This window comes from Rhinoderma darwinii, chromosome 10, assembly GCF_050947455.1.
Source record: "Rhinoderma darwinii isolate aRhiDar2 chromosome 10, aRhiDar2.hap1, whole genome shotgun sequence".
NCBI lineage: Eukaryota > Metazoa > Chordata > Amphibia > Anura > Rhinodermatidae > Rhinoderma > Rhinoderma darwinii.
Window position 1 is genome coordinate 345863 of NC_134696.1, and position 23487 is coordinate 369349.

The window sequence follows — 23487 nt, forward strand, 5'->3', positions numbered from 1 at the left end:
GTATAAGTTATACATCATCCTGTATATAGTGATATGGAGCATGCTGGTATAACCTGGGTATCTTCTGTATATAACTATATATGTACAGCTGGTTTGACCTGGGTATCTTCTGTATATCACTCCCCATAAAGTGCAGACACGTGAGAGCGGCGGCTACAGTCGCTGTATATTGATTGGTGATTGGCCGCTCAGTGTGGTTCCAGCAATAACATAGGTTTTACGAGCCAGCGCTTTGTATGGACAGGTTTGGTGGAGGATCTACTCACAGTTGACAGTAACTGTGACCCTCCGGACATCTGGAGAAGACACGTCATTGGCAGCGCTGCACTCGTACACCCCCGACTGCTCCCGGGTGATCCCTGTGATCTCCAGATACTCGTCTTCACTCATAAATCCGCGTGCTGCAAGAAAAGAACATACGTGTTACATGTCACCATCCCTGGTCTCTGCAGGTTACACGCTGGACATGTGGGGGGAGAACGGAGGGTCAATGGAAAATGGTCATCACACTAGACAGGAAGGGGTTAACCGCTCTCCTCTGCGCTGTCTGTCAGCGCTGGACGGGTAATTCTAGGTTAGGAGCGGAGTAGGAGATGTTCTAGTGCTATAAAAAGAAAGATTTCTTAGCATTTCAGTTCTGCCGCTTCCAGCGTCTCGTGTTTAACCCTCTGAGGGGAGAAGCCTGAGCAGGAAATCAACGACCTCAACATTCATGACATCAACTCAGCGACAACTCAACCGCGCAGACGAGAAACAGGCGCACGACGAGAAACAGGCGCACGACGAGAAACAGGCGCACGACGAGAAACAGGCGCACGACGAGAAACAGGCGCCAGACGAGAAACAGCCGCACGACGAGAGACACGCGCCAGACGAGAAACAGGCGCAAGACGAGAAACAGCCGCACGACGAGAAACAGCCGCACGACGAGAGACAGCCGCACGACGAGAAACAGCCGCACGACGAGAAACAGCCGCACGACGAGAAACTGGCGCACGACGAGAAACCGGCGCACGACGAGAAACCGGCGCACGACGAGAAACAGGCGCACGACGAGAAACAGGCGCCAGACCAGAAACAGGCGCACGACGAGAAACAGGCGCACGACGAGAAACAGCCGCACGACGAGAAACAGGCGCCAGACAAAAAACAGGCGCAAGACGAGAAACACGCGCCAGACGAGAAACAGCCGCACGACGAGAGACAGCCGCACGACGAGAAACAGCCGCACGACGAGAAACAGGCGCACGACGAGAAACAGCCGCACGACGAGAAACAGCCGCACGACGAGAAACAGGCGCACGACGAGAAACAGGCGCACGACGAGAAACCGGCGCACGACGAGAAACCGGCGCACGACGAGAAACAGGCGCACGACGAGAAACAGCTGCACGACGAGAAACAGGCGCCAGACGAGAAACAGGCGCAAGACGAGAAACACGCGCCAGACGAGAAACAGCCGCACGACGAGAGACAGGCGCCAGACGAGAAACAGGCGCAAGACGAGAAACAGCCGCACGACGAGAAACAGCCGCACGACGAGAAACAGCCGCACGACGAGAAACAGGCGCACGACGAGAAACAGGCGCACGACGAGAAACCGGCGCACGACGAGAAACCGGCGCACGACGAGAAACCGGCGCACGACGAGAAACAGGCGCACGACGAGAAACAGGCGCAAGACGAGAAACAGCCGCACGACGAGAAACAGCCGCACGACGAGAAACAGCCGCACGACGAGAAACAGGCGCACGACGAGAAACAGGCGCACGACGAGAAACAGGCGCAAGACGAGAAACAGGCGCACGACGAGAAACAGGCGCACGACGAGAAACAGCCGCACGACGAGAAACAGGCGCACGACGAGAAACAGGCGCACGACGAGAAACAGGCGCAAAACGAGAAACAGGCGCACGACGAGAAACAGGCGCAAGACGAGAAACAGCCGCACGACGAGAAACAGCCGCACGACGAGAAACAGGCGCACGACGAGAAACAGGCGCACGACGAGAAACAGGCGCACGACGAGAAACAGGCGCAAGACGAGAAACAGGCGCACGACGAGAAACAGGCGCACGACGAGAAACAGCCGCACGACGAGAAACAGGCGCACGACGAGAAACAGGCGCACGACGAGAAACAGGCGCAAAACGAGAAACAGGCGCACGACGAGAAACAGCCGCACGACGAGAAACAGCCGCACGACGAGAAACAGGCGCACGACGAGAAACAGGCGCAAGACGAGAAACACGCGCCAGACGAGAAACAGCCGCACGACGAGAAACAGGCGCATGACGAGAAACAGGCGCACGACGAGAAACAGCCGCACGACGAGAAACAGGCGCACGACGAGAAACAGCCGCACGACGAGAAACAGGCGCACGACGAGAAACAGGCGCAAAACGAGAAGCAGGCGCAAAACGAGAAGCAGGCGCACGACGAGAAACAGCCGCACGACGAGAAACAGCCGCACGACGAGAAACAGGCGCACGACGAGAAACAGGCGCAAGACGAGAAACACGCGCCAGACGAGAAACAGCCGCACGACGAGAAACAGGCGCATGACGAGAAACAGGCGCACGACGAGAAACAGGCGCAAAACGAGAAACAGGCGCACGACGAGAAACAGCCGCACGACGAGAAACAGGCGCACGACGAGAAACAGGCGCACGACGAGAAACAGGCGCAAAACGAGAAGCAGGCGCAAAACGAGAAGCAGGCGCCAGACGAGAAACAGCCGCACGGCGGGAAACACGCGCCAGACGAGAAACAGGCGCAAGACGAGAAACAGCCGCACGACGAGAAACAGGCGCACGACGAGAAACAGGCGCAACACGAGAAACAGGCGCACGACGAGAAACAGCCGCACGACGAGAAACAGGAGCACGACCGACCGACAAACACAACAGCAGATCCGGTCACAGCAAACAAAAGAGAACCAGGCACAGGAGATATTGTCTGGCCAGAATGTGTCCGATCGTCACCGGGATAAATTGTACGAACGATACCCCCACCAACATGCCCCCAGCAACGTGACAGCAGCATCAACATGCCCCCGTGCCCCCACCAACATACCCCCACCAACATGCCCCCAGCAACGCACCAGCAGCATCAACATGCCCCCAGCAACGTGCCAGCAGCATCAACATGCCCCCTGTGCCACCACCATGTCCCCAGCAACATGCCCCCAGCAACGCGCCAGCAGCAACGTGCCACTACCAACATGCCCCCAGCAACATGCCAGCAGCATCAACATGCCCCCGTGCCACCACCAACATGCCCCCAGCAACATGCCAGCAGCATCAACATGCCCCCGTGCCACCACCAACATGCCCGCAGCAACATGAACCCAGCAATGCGCTAGCAACATCAACGTGCCCCCAGCAATGTGCCAGCAGCAACGTGCCCCCAGCAAAGTGCACCTTGCAACACGCCACCAACACGCCCGCAGCAACATGCCAGGATCAATGTGCCCGCAGCAAAGTGCCATCAACATTCCAAGATCGGTCATCACGTTCATTTGCATAAATTCTAGCTATGGTCGGCCGACAGTTATTATTTATCTATGCACCGGAGCCTGAACTACACACACTCCCATCATCCCCATAATTTCCACAACAACCAAATACTACAACACAATAATACTGAGAATTACACCCAGTATACAGGACAGGAGAAGTGGTAATGTGCAGTGTATATATACAGAATAATACAGATACTGAGAATTACACCCAGTATACAGGACAGGAGAAGTGGTACTGTGCAGTGTCCATATATACAGAATAATACAGATACTGAGAATTACACCCAGTATACAGGACAGGAGAAGTGGTACTGTGCAGTGTCCATATATACAGATAGTGAGAATTACACCCAGTATACAGGACAGGAGAAGTGGTACTGTGCAGTGTATATATATATACAGAATAATACAGATACTGAGAATTACACCCAGTATACAGGACAGGAGAAGTGGTACTGTGCAATGTATATATATACAGAATAATACAGATACTGAGAATTACACCCAGTATACAGGACAGGAGAAGTGGTACTGTGCAATGTATATATATACAGAATAATACAGATACTGAGAATTACACCCAGTATACAGGACAGGAGAAGTAGTACTGTGCAGTGTATATATATATATATATATATATATATACAGAATAATACAGATACTGAGAATTACACCCAGTATACAGGACAGGAGAAGTGATACTGTGCAGTGTCCATATATACAGAATAATACAGATACTGAGAATTACACCCAGTATACAGGACAGGAGAAGTGGTACTGTGCAGTGTATATATATATATATATATATATATATATATATATATATATACAGAATAATACAGATACTGAGAATTACACCCAGTATACAGGACAGGAGAAGTGGTACTGTGAGGTGTGTATATACACAGAATAATACAGCTAATGAGAATTACACCCAGTATACAGGACAGGAGAAGTGGTACTGTACAGTGTATATATATACAGAATAATAGATACTGAGAATTACACCCAGTATACAGGACAGGAGAAGTGGTACTGTGCAGTGTGTATATACACAGAATAATACAGCTAATGAGAATTACACCCAGTATACAGGACAGGAGAAGTGGTACTCTGCAGTGTCCATATATACAGAATATTACAGATACTGAGAATTACACCCAGTATACAGGACAGGAGAAGTGGTACTGTGCAGTGTCTATATATACAGAATAATACAGATACTGAGAATTACACCCAGTATACAGGACAGGAGAAGTGGTACTGTGCATTATATATATATACAGAATAATACAGATACTGAGAATTACACCCAGTATACAGGACAGGAGAAGCGGTACTGTGCAGTGTCCATATATACAGAATAATACAGATACTGAGAATTACACCCAGTATACAGGACAAGAGAAGTGGTACTGTGCAGTGTATATATACAGAATAATACAGATACGGAGAATTACACCCAGTATACAGGACAGGAGAAGTGGTACTGTGCAGTGTATATATACAGAATAATACAGATAGTGAGAATTACACCCAGTATACAGGACAGGAGAAGTGGTACTGTGCAGTGTCCATATATACAGAATACTGATAATTACACCCAGTATACAGGACAGGAGGAGTGGTACTGTGCAGTGTCATATATACAGAATAATACAGATACTGAGAATTACACCCAGTATACAGGACAGGAGAAGTGGTACTGTGCAGTGTATATATATACAGAATAATACAGATACTGAGAATTACACCCAGTATACAGGACAGGAGGAGCGGGTGTGTGCTGTCTGTGTGTTGGAGGAAGCTCTTTCCGGGTGTCGGCTCTTTCCTCTCCAGGGAGAGAGTTTGCTGCTTGGGATGAGAGGAAGTTCTTCCCAGCCAAGTGCTTCTCAGCCTCCTGTTACCCGGTCTAGGCCGGCGGGTAGCGGGAGCGTTCAGCAACCGGCCGAAGTTGTGGGGGTGAGAAGATCTAGTCGGGGTCACAGCGATGTGGCCCCGATCCTGCCCCCGGCTGAAACCAGGACAGAAAGCCAGGAAAGCCGCAAGGTTCCTGGTGTTGCAGCCAGCAGGAGCGCTCCTGGAGATGTGCAGCAGAGCATGCATGATGGTGTGGAGGCAGATTGGGGTGAACTACGTGCCACGGAGTCAACAACCACCTTTAGCTCCCGTGTTGCGGAGTGCCTCCGTGGGTATGAGGACGCCGGGAAGGCCATTCGGAAGCTCCAGGAGGAGCTGAAAGCAGCCCGGGTTCGGTCGCACGCCACTTCTGGAGCAAAGAGGTTGGTAGTAATGGCGACTATCAGGGATCTCAAATCTGAGGTGGATGCCCTGAAAGAAAAGCGCAAGTTTATTTTGGAGAATTGTTATGGTATAAATATATGTATAATGTATCTGGGGCCCCAAGGAGTGAAATGTTATAGAGGAGAACATGTGTTACAATAGAATGGGTATTTTAGAAAGGGTAAGAGAGGAAATAGTTTGCAGCTGCTCTGCTGTCTCTTGAAATTGCGAACAGATGGTGGTCAATCACTTGACCAACCCCCCTACGCATAAAAGGGAATACCTTGTGTTCCACCAATGGGTTTTATGGGAAAGAAGGATGTAAGGATTGAATATACAGATGACTCATATGTTATGGAATGTTCTTTGTTCGTCTGATGCTATAAATACGAGCACTGTGGTTAAATAAAGTCAGAAGGATTTTTACTTTGAGAAACGTCTCAGTGTATCTGTTGCTTCTCCGAGCTCGCCCCCCCCCCACCTGATTTGAACCTGCATGGAGATCAAGGCGTAACGTGACTCAAATTGCGATCACAGAATAGTGGACCTTTCAAGGAGAAACTCCTCAATGATGATCGGTTCCGGGCAATGAAGGGTGTCTGTGACCCTGGAAAGCAGACGGATGATGAGGGTGAGGAGGAGGAGATGTGTCCGGGTGCGTCTGGTCAGTGGAGTACGTGCAGCGAGCTGCCTGCAGAGCAAGTGGCTTTACCCATGGACTCCAGCTCAGCTGGTGAGGGGGACACCTGTGACCAGGACATCAGCAGCAGCAATTCAGGTGGGAGGCTGATGGCGGAAATACGGCAGCTCCAGTCTCCGGTGAGCCTGCAGCATTTTTCTTTTGGCGCGGACTTGGGTCCAGAGGAGAAAGTTAATGCCAAGCGCGCAGCAAAGCGCAAAGCCCGGCGGCGACTAAAATCCAGAAAGGCTGGAAAAATCGTGGAGGAGGTCAGTTTTAAGTTTGTTCCCCACCCAGTGCTACCCAAGCTGGCCGCAGGGTCAGCTCGCTGCACAAGCCCCGTGATCCAGCCTAGCCCGGGCCCTGAAGTGGGTCCGGTGCAGGAAAGCGAAGAGATTAATGATGGCGTAATAATGGAGGCTAATGTCCCTGCTTGTCATAGTAGCGGTGGCGTTTTTGGTGGCGTTTTTAAGGCGTCAATAGCGCCAGATAATGTTGGTGGCCCAGCGTTGGGTGCAGAACAAAGCTCTGGTGCTCAGGTTTCCTCCTCAGTAATGGGGGGCGGCTTGACACCAGAGCTGGCAGCGAATATTGCAGTGTCCCTGGAACCCGTTGGTGCTACTGAGCGGCGGCAGCATGAAGGGGCTGCTGGGACTGACGGCACGGTTGAATGTCCCCCCAAGCTTGCGGTCATTGGGTCCGGTGGCGCAGTCACTAGTATTCCTTTGGTGGCTGCGTCACATGAATCCCCAGCCCGGGAGCCAGCTTTGCCAGGGGTGAGGGCGAGTCTGGGCATTGCTGGCTCTAAGAAGGAAGGATTGTCTCAAGTAAATAAATGTCACGCTAATGAGGTGGAGGGGAAACCTGATGACACCGAGGCGATAACATCCGGCCCAGAAACACTTTTTACTGCTGGTCCAGAGGGTGAGGGTATGAATGGTGCCGGTACAAGTGCTGTTAATAATGGTGAGGGTATGAATGGTGCAGGTACGAGTGCTGTTAATAATGGTGAGGGTATGAATGGTGCTGGTACGAGTGCTGCTAATAATGGTGAGGGTATGAATGGTGCTGGTACGAGTGCTATTGATAATGGTCCCTCTCCTGTGTCTGGGGCCAGGGTGAGTGGTGGGAATGTTACTGCCAGGGGTATGAGGTCTAGTGAGGCCGGTCCATCTGCCCCCCCAGGGGTGACTACTCGCAGTTATGCCAGTGTCACTGCTGGGGCCTCCTCCTCATCTTCAGGCTCTGGGGACGGTATTTTACAGCGGCGCCTCCTGGAGGCCCTTAAAAAGGGTGAGAGAACAATAATGGTAGAGGGCCGAGCGGTTGATCTGTCCTTCTGGATAGACAGGCATGGCCTGACTGCTTTCCGAGAAGAAAGGGAAGGGGAAACTGTGTGGACCCTTCCGACAGCCGGGCCTGGGGGGGCTCGTAGGAATGTTGTTCGTCTTCGCTGGAGAGGCAATGATACGTGCCCACCTAGGGCAAAAATAGTTGAGCTTCTCTTGAAGATGAATTTCAGGGCGATCGACATCTTTGCCCTGATACATCCCTATGGCACCCCAGTATTTGACATCAGCTTTGTTCGGCCGGAGGGCCTGGAGCTCTTTTGGTCAAATTATGAGCTGGTGAAGAATGAGCCCGGCTGGCGAGACTTCGCTGTACAAGCGTTGTCTCGTCAGAGCGAAATCAAGAAGGTGACCGTCCTAACTTGCAATGAGTGTCTTTCTTGTATGGACATTATGACCTGGCTCAGCAGGTACGGGGAGGTAACGGAGGTCCCCAAAAAAAACAGGGATGAATTTGGCATCTGGTCAGGGGCCTGGACCTTTATGGTTAAATTAAAGCGTTCAGGAAGTTCTGTCACCCACATCCCTTCCTCAGCCTTTTTAGGAAGGGACCGAATCCTGGCCTTTTACCAGGGGCAGCCGAAGCTCTGCCACAGGTGTGGTGACCCCACGCACTTCAGTGCCCACTGCAGAGTGCAGAAGTGTGCGTTGTGCGGGGGGATAGGTCATCTTGCCACATCCTGTGGGGATATTCGGTGTCACCTGTGTGGGGATCTAGGTCACCCATTCAGTCGCTGCCCTCGTTCCTTTGCCAACGCCATGGCGGGCCCAGCGGGAGAAAGCCGAGAGGTTGCTCCTGCCGTGGTTGGCACTGGTGGAGGTGAAGGGGCTGAGGGGCCAGGGAAGAAAGGCAAGTCACCCTCCAAGTTAAGGCGATTGGAGAACCGTCGAAGGAGTAGGGAGCTCGGGGAGCCCCAGGCAACTGGGGTAACCCTTGGCCCTGCTCCGGGGGCAAGTGTCATTGCTACTGAGGCCCTGGGGGAACAGGACTTGAATGAAGAGGTCAGGAGGTTGGAGAGGGAGGAGGAAGCCGCTTCTTCATGTTCCTCGCTATATGAAAGTATGGATGAGGACAGTAGACGGTGGCTAGATGAAAAGCGCAAGCAGGGTGCTAAAAAGAAAAAAAAGGGAGATAAGAAATCTTCTCCTCCCCTGGTCCAGGTGCCTAAGGAAAGCCCAACCGACTCACCTCTTGTTGTTCTCTCAAACCGCTTTCAAACCCTCAAGGACATCTCCTCTTCAGATGAGGAGTGTGGGGGCGAGGATGTGGCGAAGGTGACGAGGGGGTCTGTGGGGGGCGTCCAGCTTCTTGCCTCAGGGCATGCGGAACCCTCAGGGAGAAGCGCTGTCTCGGAGCCTGGAGGTGAGGTTGATAGTGGTGCTGGCGGGGAGCTGGAGGAAGGGAGGGATATGGACACATCAGCATCCCTCAAAAGGGCCCTCGGCTCTTCATCAGACAGCGATAAAAACCAGGGGAAGGGCAAGGGGAAGGGGAAAAAGGTCATCTAATTCAATCACCCAGGATGGCGGCACCCACCCCGTTGACGCTGGCATCTATTAATGTCGCCAGCATTAAATCTGACAAGGCTAGATTTGCGGCCTTTGATTTTCTCGGCCGAATTGAGGCCGACATTTTATTTTTGCAAGAGACCAGGCTGACAGACTTGGCAGCCATACATAAAGCGAAAAAGGAGTGGAGGCGTGGACCATCTTATTGGTCTCTTGCGGCCGAGCCGGGTAGCGGGGTGGCGGTTCTTTTCACCGCATCGGTAGAATGCAGACGGGTTATTGAATTAGAAATGGGGAGGTGCCTGATCTTGGATGTCCTCATGAAGGGACAGGAGCTCAGGCTCATTAACATCTATGGTCCCCAAACCAGCTGGGACCGGAAAAGTCTCTTTATGAGGATCAAGCCCTATCTTTTTACGAGTCGGCAGGTGGTCTTTGGAGGGGACTTCAATGCTGCCACGAGGTCCCAAGATAGGGGAGGTTCCAGAGACAGGCTGACTTATGACTGTGTGGCCCTAAATAGGATAGCTAGTGAGGCTCGCCTGGTGGATGTCCACATCCGGCACACCCCAGGCCACGCGGGATTCACCTTTTATCGAGGTAGTTGTAGGTCTAGAATAGATAGGTTTTATTTAAAGGAGGATGCCATCTCTTCGGCAGTGTCCGTCGTTGAGGTGGAGTTCTCCGACCACTGTTTAATTTTATTTTCTCTGAATGTTGCAGAGACCCCCCGGATGGGAAGAGGCTTTTGGAGGCTCAATTCGTCTCTCTTGGAAGAAGCGGAGATAAGACGGTCCTTTGAGGATTTCTTTCAGAGCCAGGTACCATTACTGGATCTTTGTAGCAGTAAGTCGGAGTGGTGGGAGATGTTCAAAAAAAGGGTGGCGAGTTTCTTCCGCCAGCTCTCGAGCCTCAGGAGCCTGGACAGGTACCGCCTGTATCAGGGCCTGAGGAGGAAACTCGAGCATCTTGTCTCGACTGGAGGTGACCGCGAGGACATCTCCAGAGTGAAATCTTTGCTTAAGAGTTGCCAGTATGATAGACACGCATCTTTAGTTTTTGAGAGGGATTTTGGGAAGTACCGCTCGCCCGACCCCTACAAGAACTGCAAGATGTCAGTAAATAGTAAAGTGGTTTCAGGACTGATGGACAGTACAGGATCCCTGAAAAGGTCCAGATCAGGGATCTTGGAGGTCGTCAGATCCTTTTACTCGCACCTCTTGGGAAAGATGGATCTTGATCGGGATGCGATGTCGGCTTTCCTGGCTGAAACTGTCCCCGAACCAGGAGTAGACCCCTCTCTTGGTGCCTTGGCAGAGGCGATCAGGGAAGAGGAAGTGAGACTGGCGATTGAAGGGCTTGCCCTCAAGAAGTCGCCGGGTCCAGATGGCTTAACGTCTGAATTTTACAAGACCTTTAAGGACATTTTAGTTCCCCTGTTGACTGAGGTGTTGAATGAGTGTCTTTCCTCGGGCACTTTGCCGAAGTCAATGAGGAGGTCGGCCCTGATCATCCTGTCAAAGGGTAAAGACCCATCGCACATTGAGAATTGGCGTCCCATAGCGCTACTCAATGTGGACAGAAAGGTTCTGGCAAAGGTGCTGTTTAATCGGCTGGTGAAATTTGCACCCCGGCTCCTTTCGGGGGCTCAGCATTGCTCTGTTCCAGGCCGCAGCACGTTTAGCGCTGTACTCGGTGTCCGAGAGGCAGTGGAGCAGAGTAGGGCGGGCCGTTGGAAGGGGTACTTGCTGTCCTTGGATCAGGCAAAAGCGTTTGATCGGGTTGATCACGAGTATCTCTGGTCGGTCCTTCTGAGGTATGGTCTGCCGGGGGGGTTTGTTGATTGGCTTAAGATCTTGTATGCAGGGGCAGAGAGTTTTCCGCTTGTGAACGGTTGGATTGGCCGCTCTTTTGAGGTTGGGTCTGGGGTTCGCCAGGGTTGCCCGCTGAGCCCGCTTTTATACGTGTTCGCGATTGACCCCTTCCTTAGGAGGGTAGATCGTGGACCGTTGGTGGGAGTCAGCATGGACTTGGCAGCCTCGGAAGCCACTCTGAGAGTGGTGGCGTATGCGGATGACGTCACCGTCTTTGTGTCCTCGAGAGGGGAGGCAGAGTGGGTGATGTCTGAAGTTGACCGCTACTCGGAGGCATCCGGGTCCATGATCAACCAGGATAAGTGTAAGAGTCTCTGGCTGGGAGGGGGAGATCCTACCTTTGATCTCTCGGACACTCTTCCAGGGCCTCAGGAGTTTGTAAAAATTCTCGGCATCGAATTTGGCCAGGGGGATTACCCCAAACAAAATTGGGACAGCAGGCTAAAGATCGCCGCTCAGAAGGTCGACCAGTGGAAGGGTTGGTCTTTGACCCTCAGAGAAAGGGTCAACTTGATCAAAACTTACCTGCTCCCTTTGTTAATCTATTTGGGCAGTGTCTGCATCTTGCCAGAACCTCTCTGGACTCGGGTCTACAGCTTGTTCTTCCAGATGTTATGGGGGAATAAGCTGAACCTAGTCAAGAGGGAGGTGACATACCGTACGAGGAGACTAGGGGGGTTGTGTATGGTCAACCCTGTGGTATTCCTGGTTAATACCTTTGTAAAGATCAACATGTCAAACCTCTGGCAAGAGAGGGCTCCTCCGTGGGTAGTCTCCTGCAGGGGGTGGTTTCGGCCTTTCTTCCAGGAATGGGAGACAGGAGGGCAAGTGAAGGACCTTCGCACGCCGCATGGGCATCTTCCGGCTTACGCTACCGTGGTTCTGAAAACAATTCGCCGGTGGGGTCTGGGGATGTGGGAGATCAGGACTCTGTCAAGGAGGCTCCTTGACAACAGGGTTCTGTTGACCCATTTCCAGAAGCCCCTGGCGCTCAGGGACTGCCCAAGTCGGGATCTGGAGGTTGGTTTGAGGGTTTTAAATTCTAGTAGGATCCCTTTAAAGTTTTGGGACTTGGCTTGGCGTTGCTTCCATGGGAAACTGTATGTGAGGGACAACTTGAAACACAGGAACCCTGAGGAAAGGGGTTGTCCCCGGGAGGAGTGTGGCGGCGTGCTGGAAAGCATGGAGCACTTCCTGCTTCATTGTCCCCTCAATACAGGGGTCTACAGCAGGGTGGGTGCCTCCATTGGTTGGCCTGGTCTGACCGGTCTCTCCTATGCGGAATGGGCCTATGGAACATTCAGACACCTGGGTGGTCGAGATCGGGGCACTTTATTCTTAGTCAGCTTAGCGGTCAGGTACGGCACGTGGAACGCACGGTGTTTTGTATCAACCAGACAAAAAACCCTCCCGGAGGAAGAGGTGGTGAGGAACATTCTCGGTGACCTGGGGAAGGTTCGTTCTTTGGAGTTCGAGAGACTGGGCACGAGTAGGGCCTCCATGCTTTGGAGGGGTTTTTCCTTCAGCGTGCCCTAGTCTAGTCGTCTCTATTCCTGGTGGGGGGCTAATGCTGTCACTGTAGCTTTTTGTTTTCTTTATAGTTGATGACGGATATAGGGCTTGCAGGTACCGAACCAGGGCCTTGTGGGTAGGATTTGTTAAGGATGTGTTATGTCAGGTAATGTATGCCATTGTACAGGCCGAGTCTTTACTTACTATATCTTGTAGAGTGTAGTATTTTTGTATAGATGTGAGGGGGTTAGGTGTTAGGTGGGGAGGGGGGAAAGGGGGGGAGGGGTGGTACAAATAATAAGAAAAAGCCGGGCCCGATCAAAGAGACATTGAAGGATGGACGATGGTGTCGGTCGGAGCTTAAAGGTACGGACTTTGGACTAGACATTGGTCTTGAATTGGGTATAATGTATATATTATATATATATGTATGTTCAGTATTGCTTTGTATATATTGTATATATTGGTTACTAATTGGTATTCATATTGCGGATTTGTGGTTAAGAAAAAGGGTGGAGGGAAAAAAAAAAAAAAAAAAATTTAAAAATGTAAAAAAAAATAAAAAAAATTCAAAATTATAAAAAAAAAAAAAAAAAAAAAAATTACAAAAAAAAAAAAAAAAAAGGGGGGGTTATTTGCTGATTAGGCACATCTTCTGTTTTCTCATGTAGGAATTTCTCATTTTCCTTGGTTAATATAATTTGATGGGCACATGGACCGGTTAGGGTCAGTTTTTGGTTTTATTGTGGTTTAACAATTTTATTTATTTTTTAGACTGTTACTGATTTTGTTCCTTTTGAGGCGTCTGGATTGATTTGTGACTATGAGTTTTGTGTATTTGTATTTATACTGATGTGAGTGACGTGTGGATGATGAGTGATGTGTGGATGATGTGAGTTATAATACAGAAGACTGAGTGCTGGTAGGAATGTGATCTGGACCAGAGAGGAGGCGGCCGAGATTGATAATGTGTTTATAACTTGTTCATTTGGTGTTGGTTTTTGACCCGTGTATTGTATGTGCGGATTTATTGCATGTGTATGTTTGTTAACATTTATTAAAAAAGATGAGAAGTGGTACTGTGCAGTGTATATATACAGAATAATACAGATAGTGAGAATTACACCCAGTATACAGGACAGGAGAAGTGGTACTGTGCAGTGTCCATATATACAGAATACTGATAATTACACCCAGTATACAGGACAGGAGGAGTGGTACTGTGCAGTGTCATATATACAGAATAATACAGATACTGAGAATTACACCCAGTATACAGGACAGGAGAAGTGGTACTGTGCAGTGTATATATATACAGAATAATACAGATACTGAGAATTACACCCAGTATACAGGACAGGAGGAGCGGGTGTGTGCTGTCTGTGTGTTGGAGGAAGCTCTTTCCGGGTGTCGGCTCTTTCCTCTCCAGGGAGAGAGTTTGCTGCTTGGGATGAGAGGAAGTTCTTCCCAGCCAAGTGCTTCTCAGCCTCCTGTTACCCGGTCTAGGCCGGCGGGTAGCGGGAGCGTTCAGCAACCGGCCGAAGTTGTGGGGGTGAGAAGATCTAGTCGGGGTCACAGCGATGTGGCCCCGATCCTGCCCCCGGCTGAAACCAGGACAGAAAGCCAGGAAAGCCGCAAGGTTCCTGGTGTTGCAGCCAGCAGGAGCGCTCCTGGAGATGTGCAGCAGAGCATGCATGATGGTGTGGAGGCAGATTGGGGTGAACTACGTGCCACGGAGTCAACAACCACCTTTAGCTCCCGTGTTGCGGAGTGCCTCCGTGGGTATGAGGACGCCGGGAAGGCCATTCGGAAGCTCCAGGAGGAGCTGAAAGCAGCCCGGGTTCGGTCGCACGCCACTTCTGGAGCAAAGAGGTTGGTAGTAATGGCGACTATCAGGGATCTCAAATCTGAGGTGGATGCCCTGAAAGAAAAGCGCAAGTTTATTTTGGAGAATTGTTATGGTATAAATATATGTATAATGTATCTGGGGCCCCAAGGAGTGAAATGTTATAGAGGAGAACATGTGTTACAATAGAATGGGTATTTTAGAAAGGGTAAGAGAGGAAATAGTTTGCAGCTGCTCTGCTGTCTCTTGAAATTGCGAACAGATGGTGGTCAATCACTTGACCAACCCCCCTAAGCATAAAAGGGAATACCTTGTGTTCCACCAATGGGTTTTATGGGAAAGAAGGATGTAAGGATTGAATATACAGATGACTCATATGTTATGGAATGTTCTTTGTTCGTCTGATGCTATAAATACGAGCACTGTGGTTAAATAAAGTCAGAAGGATTTTTACTTTGAGAAACGTCTCAGTGTATCTGTTGCTTCTCCGAGCTCGCCCCCCCCCCCCCACCTGATTTGAACCTGCATGGAGATCAAGGCGTAACGTGACTCAAATTGCGATCACAGAATAGTGGACCTTTCAAGGAGAAACTCCTCAATGATGATCGGTTCCGGGCAATGAAGGGTGTCTGTGACCCTGGAAAGCAGACGGATGATGAGGGTGAGGAGGAGGAGATGTGTCCGGGTGCGTCTGGTCAGTGGAGTACGTGCAGCGAGCTGCCTGCAGAGCAAGTGGCTTTACCCATGGACTCCAGCTCAGCTGGTGAGGGGGACACCTGTGACCAGGACATCAGCAGCAGCAATTCAGGTGGGAGGCTGATGGCGGAAATACGGCAGCTCCAGTCTCCGGTGAGCCTGCAGCATTTTTCTTTTGGCGCGGACTTGGGTCCAGAGGAGAAAGTTAATGCCAAGCGCGCAGCAAAGCGCAAAGCCCGGCGGCGACTAAAATCCAGAAAGGCTGGAAAAATCGTGGAGGAGGTCAGTTTTAAGTTTGTTCCCCACCCAGTGCTACCCAAGCTGGCCGCAGGGTCAGCTCGCTGCACAAGCCCCGTGATCCAGCCTAGCCCGGGCCCTGAAGTGGGTCCGGTGCAGGAAAGCGAAGAGATTAATGATGGCGTAATAATGGAGGCTAATGTCCCTGCTTGTCATAGTAGCGGTGGCGTTTTTGGTGGCGTTTTTAAGGCGTCAATAGCGCCAGATAATGTTGGTGGCCCAGCGTTGGGTGCAGAACAAAGCTCTGGTGCTCAGGTTTCCTCCTCAGTAATGGGGGGCGGCTTGACACCAGAGCTGGCAGCGAATATTGCAGTGTCCCTGGAACCCGTTGGTGCTACTGAGCGGCGGCAGCATGAAGGGGCTGCTGGGACTGACGGCACGGTTGAATGTCCCCCCAAGCTTGCGGTCATTGGGTCCGGTGGCGCAGTCACTAGTATTCCTTTGGTGGCTGCGTCACATGAATCCCCAGCCCGGGAGCCAGCTTTGCCAGGGGTGAGGGCGAGTCTGGGCATTGCTGGCTCTAAGAAGGAAGGATTGTCTCAAGTAAATAAATGTCACGCTAATGAGGTGGAGGGGAAACCTGATGACACCGAGGCGATAACATCCGGCCCAGAAACACTTTTTACTGCTGGTCCAGAGGGTGAGGGTATGAATGGTGCCGGTACAAGTGCTGTTAATAATGGTGAGGGTATGAATGGTGCAGGTACGAGTGCTGTTAATAATGGTGAGGGTATGAATGGTGCTGGTACGAGTGCTGCTAATAATGGTGAGGGTATGAATGGTGCTGGTACGAGTGCTATTGATAATGGTCCCTCTCCTGTGTCTGGGGCCAGGGTGAGTGGTGGGAATGTTACTGCCAGGGGTATGAGGTCTAGTGAGGCCGGTCCATCTGCCCCCCCAGGGGTGACTACTCGCAGTTATGCCAGTGTCACTGCTGGGGCCTCCTCCTCATCTTCAGGCTCTGGGGACGGTATTTTACAGCGGCGCCTCCTGGAGGCCCTTAAAAAGGGTGAGAGAACAATAATGGTAGAGGGCCGAGCGGTTGATCTGTCCTTCTGGATAGACAGGCATGGCCTGACTGCTTTCCGAGAAGAAAGGGAAGGGGAAACTGTGTGGACCCTTCCGACAGCCGGGCCTGGGGGGGCTCGTAGGAATGTTGTTCGTCTTCGCTGGAGAGGCAATGATACGTGCCCACCTAGGGCAAAAATAGTTGAGCTTCTCTTGAAGATGAATTTCAGGGCGATCGACATCTTTGCCCTGATACATCCCTATGGCACCCCAGTATTTGACATCAGCTTTGTTCGGCCGGAGGGCCTGGAGCTCTTTTGGTCAAATTATGAGCTGGTGAAGAATGAGCCCGGCTGGCGAGACTTCGCTGTACAAGCGTTGTCTCGTCAGAGCGAAATCAAGAAGGTGACCGTCCTAACTTGCAATGAGTGTCTTTCTTGTATGGACATTATGACCTGGCTCAGCAGGTACGGGGAGGTAACGGAGGTCCCCAAAAAAAACAGGGATGAATTTGGCATCTGGTCAGGGGCCTGGACCTTTATAGTTAAATTAAAGCGTTCAGGAAGTACTGTCACCCACATCCCTTCCTCAGCCTTTTTAGGAAGGGACCGAATCCTGGCCTTTTACCAGGGGCAGCCGAAGCTCTGCCACAGGTGTGGTGACCCCACGCACTTCAGTGCCCACTGCAGAGTGCAGAAGTGTGCGTTGTGGGGGGGGATAGGTCATCTTGCCGCATCCTGTGGGGATATTCGGTGTCACCTGTGTGGGGATCTAGGTCACCCATTCAGTCGCTGCCCTCGTTCCTTTGCCAACGCCATGGCGGGCCCAGCGGGAGAAAGCCGAGAGGTTGCTCCTGCCGTGGTTGGCACTGGTGGAGGTGAAGGGGCTGAGGGGCCAGGGAAGAAAGGCAAGTCACCCTCCAAGTTAAGGCGATTGGAGAACCGTCGAAGGAGTAGGGAGCTCGGGGAGCCCCAGGCAACTGGGGTAACCCTTGGCCCTGCTCCGGGGGCGAGTGTCATTGCTACTGAGGCCCTGGGGGAACAGGACTTGAATGAAGAGGTCAGGAGGTTCGAGAGGGAGGAGGAAGCCGCTTCTTCATGTTCCTCGCTATATGAAAGTATGGATGAGGACAGTAGACGGTGGCTAGATGAAAAGCGCAAGCAGGGTGCTAAAAAGAAAAAAAAGGGAGATAAGAAATCTTCTCCTCCCCTGGTCCAGGTGCCTAAGGAAAGCCCAACCGACTCACCTCTTGTTGTTCTCTCAAACCGCTTTCAAACCCTCAGGGACATCTCTTCAGATGAGGAGTGTGGGGGCGAGGATGTGGCGAAGGTGACGAGGGGGTCTGTGGGGGGCGTCCAGCTTCTTGCCTCAGGGCATGCGGAACCCTCAGGGAGAAGCGCTGTCCCGGAGCCTGGAGGTGAGGTTGATAGTGGTGCTGGTGAGGAGGTGGAGGAGGGGAAGGATATGGACACATCAGCATCCCTCAAAAGGGCCCTCGGCTCTTCATCAGACAGTGATAAAAACCAGGGGAAGGGCAAGGGGAAGGGGAAAAAGGTCATCTAATTCAATCACCCAGGATGGCGGCACCCACCCCGTTGACGCTGGCATCTATTAATGTCGCCAGCATTAAATCTGACAAGGCTAGATTTGCGGCCTTTGATTTTCTCGGCCGAATTGAGGCCGACATTTTATTTTTGCAAGAGACCAGGTTGACAGACTTGGCAGCCATACATAAAGCGAAAAAGGAGTGGAGGCGTGGACCATCTTATTGGTCTCTTGCGGCCGAGCCGGGTAGCGGGGTGGCGGTTCTTTTCACCGCATCGGTAGAATGCAGACGGGTTATTGAATTAGAAATGGGGAGGTGCCTGATCTTGGATGTCCTCATGAAGGGACAGGAGCTCAGGCTCATTAACATCTATGGTCCCCAAACCAGCTGGAACCGGAAAAGTCTCTTTATGAGGATCAAGCCCTATCTTTTTACGAGTCGGCAGGTGGTCTTTGGAGGGGACTTCAATGCTGCCACGAGGTCCCAAGATAGGGGAGGTTCCAGAGACAGGCTGACTTATGACTGTGTGGCCCTAAATAGGATAGCTAGTGAGGCTCGCCTGGTGGATGTCCACATCCGGCACACCCCAGGCCACGCGGGATTCACCTTTTATCGAGGTAGTTGTAGGTCTAGAATAGATAGGTTTTATTTAAAGGAGGATGCCATCTCTTCGGCAGTGTCCGTCGTTGAGGTGGAGTTCTCCGACCACTGTTTAATTTTATTTTCTCTGAATGTTGCTGAGACCCCCCGGATGGGAAGAGGCTTTTGGAGGCTCAATTCGTCTCTCTTGGAAGAAGCGGAGATAAGACGGTCCTTTGAGGATTTCTTTCAGAGCCAGGTACCATTACTGGATCTTTGTAGCAGTAAGTCGGAGTGGTGGTAGATGTTCAAAAAAAGGGTGGCGAGTTTCTTCCGCCAGCTCTCGAGCCTCAGGAGCCTGGACAGGTACCGCCTGTATCAGGGCCTGAGGAGGAAACTCGAGCATCTTGTCTCGACTGGAGGTGACCGCGAGGACATCTCCAGAGTGAAATCTTTGCTTAAGAGTTGCCAGTATGATAGACACGCATCTTTAGTTTTTGAGAGGGATTTTGGGAAGTACCGCTCGCCCGACCCCTACAAGAACTGCAAGATGTCAGTAAATAGTAAAATGGTTTCAGGACTGATGGACAGTACAGGATCCCTGAAAAGGTCCAGATCAGGGATCTTGGAGGTCGTCAGATACTTTTACTCGCACCTCTTGGGAAAGATGGATCTTGATCGAGATGCGATGTCGGCTTTCCTGGCTGAAACTGTCCCCGAACCAGGAGTAGACCCCTCTCTTGGTGTCTTGGCAGAGGCGATCAGGGAAGAGGAAGTGAGACTGGCGATTGAAGGGCTTGCCCTCAAGAAGTCGCCGGGTCCAGATGGCTTAACGTCTGAATTTTACAAGACCTTTAAGGACATTTTAGTTCCCCTGTTGACTGAGGTGTTAAATGAGTGTCTTTCCTCGGGCACTTTGCCGGAGTCAATGAGGAGGTCGGCCCTGATCATCCTGTCAAAGGGTAAAGACCCATCGCACATTGAGAATTGGCGTCCCATAGCGCTACTCAATGTGGACAGAAAGGTTCTGGCAAAGGTGCTGTTTAATCGGCTGGTGAAATTTGCACCCCGGCTCCTTTTGGGGGCTCAGCATTGCTCTGTTCCAGGCCGCAGCACGTTTAGCGCTGTACTCGGTGTCCGAGAGGCAGTGGAGCAGAGTAGGGCGGGCTGTTGGAAGGGGTACTTGCTGTCCTTGGATCAGGCAAAAGCGTTTGATCGGGTTGATCACGAGTATCTCTGGTCGGTCCTTCTGAGGTATGGTCTGCCGGGGGGGTTTGTTGATTGGCTTAAGATCTTGTATGCAGGGGCAGAGAGTTTTCCGCTTGTGAACGGTTGGATTGGCCGCTCTTTTGAGGTTTGGTCTGGGGTTCGCCAGGGTTGCCCGCTGAGCCCGCTTTTATACGTGTTCGCGATTGACCCCTTCCTTAGGAGGGTAGATCGTGGACCGTTGGTGGGAGTCAGCATGGACTTGGCAGCCTCGGAAGCCACTCTGAGAGTGGTGGCGTATGCGGATGACGTCACCGTCTTTGTGTCCTCGAGAGGGGAGGCAGAGTGGGTGATGTCTGAAGTTGACCGCTACTCGGAGGCATCCGGGTCCATGATCAACCAGGATAAGTGTAAGAGTCTCTGGCTGGGAGGGGGAGATCCTACCTTTGATCTCTCGGACACTCTTCCAGGGCCTCAGGAGTTTGTAAAAATTCTCGGCATCGAATTTGGCCAGGGGGATTACCCCAAACAAAATTGGGACAGCAGGCTAAAGATCGCCGCTCAGAAGGTCGACCAGTGGAAGGGTTGGTCTTTGACCCTCAGAGAAAGGGTCAACTTGATCAAAACTTACCTGCTCCCTTTGTTAATCTATTTGGGCAGTGTCTGCATCTTGCCAGAACCTCTCTGGACTCGGGTCTACAGCTTGTTCTTCCAGATGTTATGGGGGAATAAGCTGAACCTAGTCAAGAGGGAGGTGACATACCGTACGAGGAGACTAGGGGGGTTGTGTATGGTCAACCCTGTGGTATTCCTGGTTAATACCTTTGTAAAGATCAACATGTCAAACCTCTGGCAAGAGAGGGCTCCTCCGTGGGTAGTCTCCTGCAGGGGGTGGTTTCGGCCTTTCTTCCAGGAATGGGAGACAGGAGGGCAAGTGAAGGACCTTCGCACGCCGCATGGGCATCTTCCGGCTTACGCTACCGTGGTTCTGAAAACAATTCGCCGGTGGGGTCTGGGGATGTGGGAGATCAGGACTCTGTCAAGGAGGCTCCTTGACAACAGGGTTCTGTTGACCCATTTCCAGAAGCCCCTGGCGCTCAGGGACTGCCCAAGTCGGGATCTGGAGGTTGGTTTGAGGGTTTTAAATTCTAGTAGGATCCCTTTAAAGTTTTGGGACTTGGCTTGGCGTTGCTTCCATGGGAAACTGTATGTGAGGGACAACTTGAAACACAGGAACCCTGAGGAAAGGGGTTGTCCCCGGGAGGAGTGTGGCGACGTGCTGGAAAGCATGGAGCATTTCCTGCTTCATTGTCCCTTCAATACAGGGGTCTACAGCAGGGTGGGTGCCTCCATTGGTTGGCCTGGTCTGAGCGGTCTCTCCTATGCGGAATGGGCCTATGGAACATTCAGACACCTGGGTGGTCGAGATCGGGGCACTTTATTTTTAGTCAGCTTAGCGGTCAGGTACGGCACGTGGAACGCACGGTGTTTTGTATCAACCAGACAAAAAACCCTCCCGGAGGAAGAGGTGGTGAGGAACATTCTCGGTGACCTGGGGAAGGTTCGTTCTTTGGAGTTCGAGAGACTGGGCACGAGTAGGGCCTCCATGCTTTGGAGGGGTTTCTCCTTCAGCGTGCCCTAGTCTAGTCGTCTCTATTCCTGGTGGGGGGCTAATGCTGCCACTGTAGCTTTTTGTTTTCTTTATAGTTGATGATGGATATAGGGCTTGCAGGTACCGAACCAGGGCCTTGTGGGTAGGATTTGTTAAGGATGTGTTATGTGTTATGTCAGGTAATGTATGCCATTGTACAGGCTGAGTCTTTACTTACTATATCTTGTAGAGTGTAGTATTTTTGTATAGATGTGAGGGGGTTGTGTTCGGTGGGGAGGGGGGAAAGGGGGGGTACAAATAATAAGAAAAAGCCGGGCCTGATCAAAGAGACATAGAAGGATGGACGATGGTGTCGGTCGGAGCTTAAAGGTACGGACTTTGGACTGGACATTGGTCTTGAATTGGGTATAATGTATATATTATATATATATATGTATGTTCAGTATTGCTTTGTATATATTGTATATATTGGTTACTAATTGGTATTCATATTGTGGATTTGTGGTTAAGAAAAAGGGTGGAGGGAAAAAAAAAAAAAAAAAAAAAAAAAAAAGGGGGGGTTATTTGCCAATTAGGCACATGTTGTGTTTTCTCATGTAGGAATTTCTCATTTTCTTTGGTTAATATAATTTGATGGGCACATGGACCGGTTAGGGTCAGTTTTTGGTTTTATTGTGGTTTAACAATTTTATTTATTTTATTTTTTTAGACTGTTACTGATTCTGTTCCTTTTGAGGCGTCTGGATTGATGTTGTGACTATGAGTTTTGTGTATTTGTATTTATACTGATGTGAGTGACGTGTGGATGATGAGTGATGTGTGGATGATGTGAGTTATAATACTACAGAAGACTGAGTGCTGGTAGGAATGTGATCTGGACCAGAGAGGAGGCGGCCGAGATTCATAATGTTTATAACTTGTTCATTTTGTGTTGGTTTTTGACCCGTGTATTGTATGTGCGGATTTATGGCATGTGTATGTTTGTTAACATTTATTAAAAAGATGAGAAGTGGTACTGTGCAGTGTATATCTACAGAATAATACAGATACTGAGAATTACACCCAGTATACAGGACAGGAGAAGTGGTGCTGTGCAGTGTATATCTACAGAATAATACAGATACTGAGAATTACACCCAGTATACAGGACAGGAGAAGTGGTACTGTGCAGTGTCCATATATACAGAATAATACAGATACTGAGAATTACACCCAGTATACAGGACAGGAGAAGTGGTACTGTGCAGTGTATATATATATACAGAATAATACAGATACTGAGAATTACACCCAGTATACAGGACACGAGAAGTGGTGCTGTGCAGTGTCCATATATACAGAATAATACAGATACTGAGAATTACACCCAGTATACAGGACAGGAGAAGTGGTACTGTGCAGTGTATATATATACAGAATAATACAGATACTGAGAATTACACCCAGTATACAGGACAGGAGAAGTGGTGCTGTGCAGTGTGTATATATACAGAATAATACAGATACTGAGAATTACACCCAGTATACAGGACAGGAGAAGTGGTGCTGTGCAGTGTGTATATATACAGAATAATACAGATACTGAGAATTACACCCAGTATACAGGACAGGAGAAGTGGTGCTGTGCAGTGTCCATATATACAGAATAATACAGATACTGAGAATTACACCCAGTATACAGGCCAGGAGAAGTGGTACTGTGCAGTGTATATATATACAGAATAATACAGATACTGAGAATTACACCCAGTATACAGGACAGGAGAAGTGGTACTATGCAGTGTATATATACACAGAATAATACAGATACTGAGAATTACACCCAGTATACAGGACAGGAGAAGTGGTGCTGTGCAGTGTCTATATATATATATATATATATATACAAAATAATACAGATACTGAGAATTACACCCAGTATACAGGACAGGAAAAGTGGTACTGTGCAATGTATATATATACAGAATA

General features: G+C 50.6%; 1 protein-coding gene across 5 annotated transcripts in view; it reads right to left on the reverse strand.

Moving 5' to 3' along the window:
* NTM (neurotrimin) overlaps positions 1-23487 on the reverse strand; it is a 652265-nt gene that overhangs the window by 66714 nt on the left and 562064 nt on the right. For all 5 annotated transcript variants that reach the window (XM_075839099.1, XM_075839097.1, XM_075839096.1 and 2 more), the window contains exon 5: positions 267-401. In XM_075839099.1, the coding sequence (XP_075695214.1) occupies positions 267-401 (135 nt within the window). The remainder of the gene's footprint in view (positions 1-266; positions 402-23487) is intronic.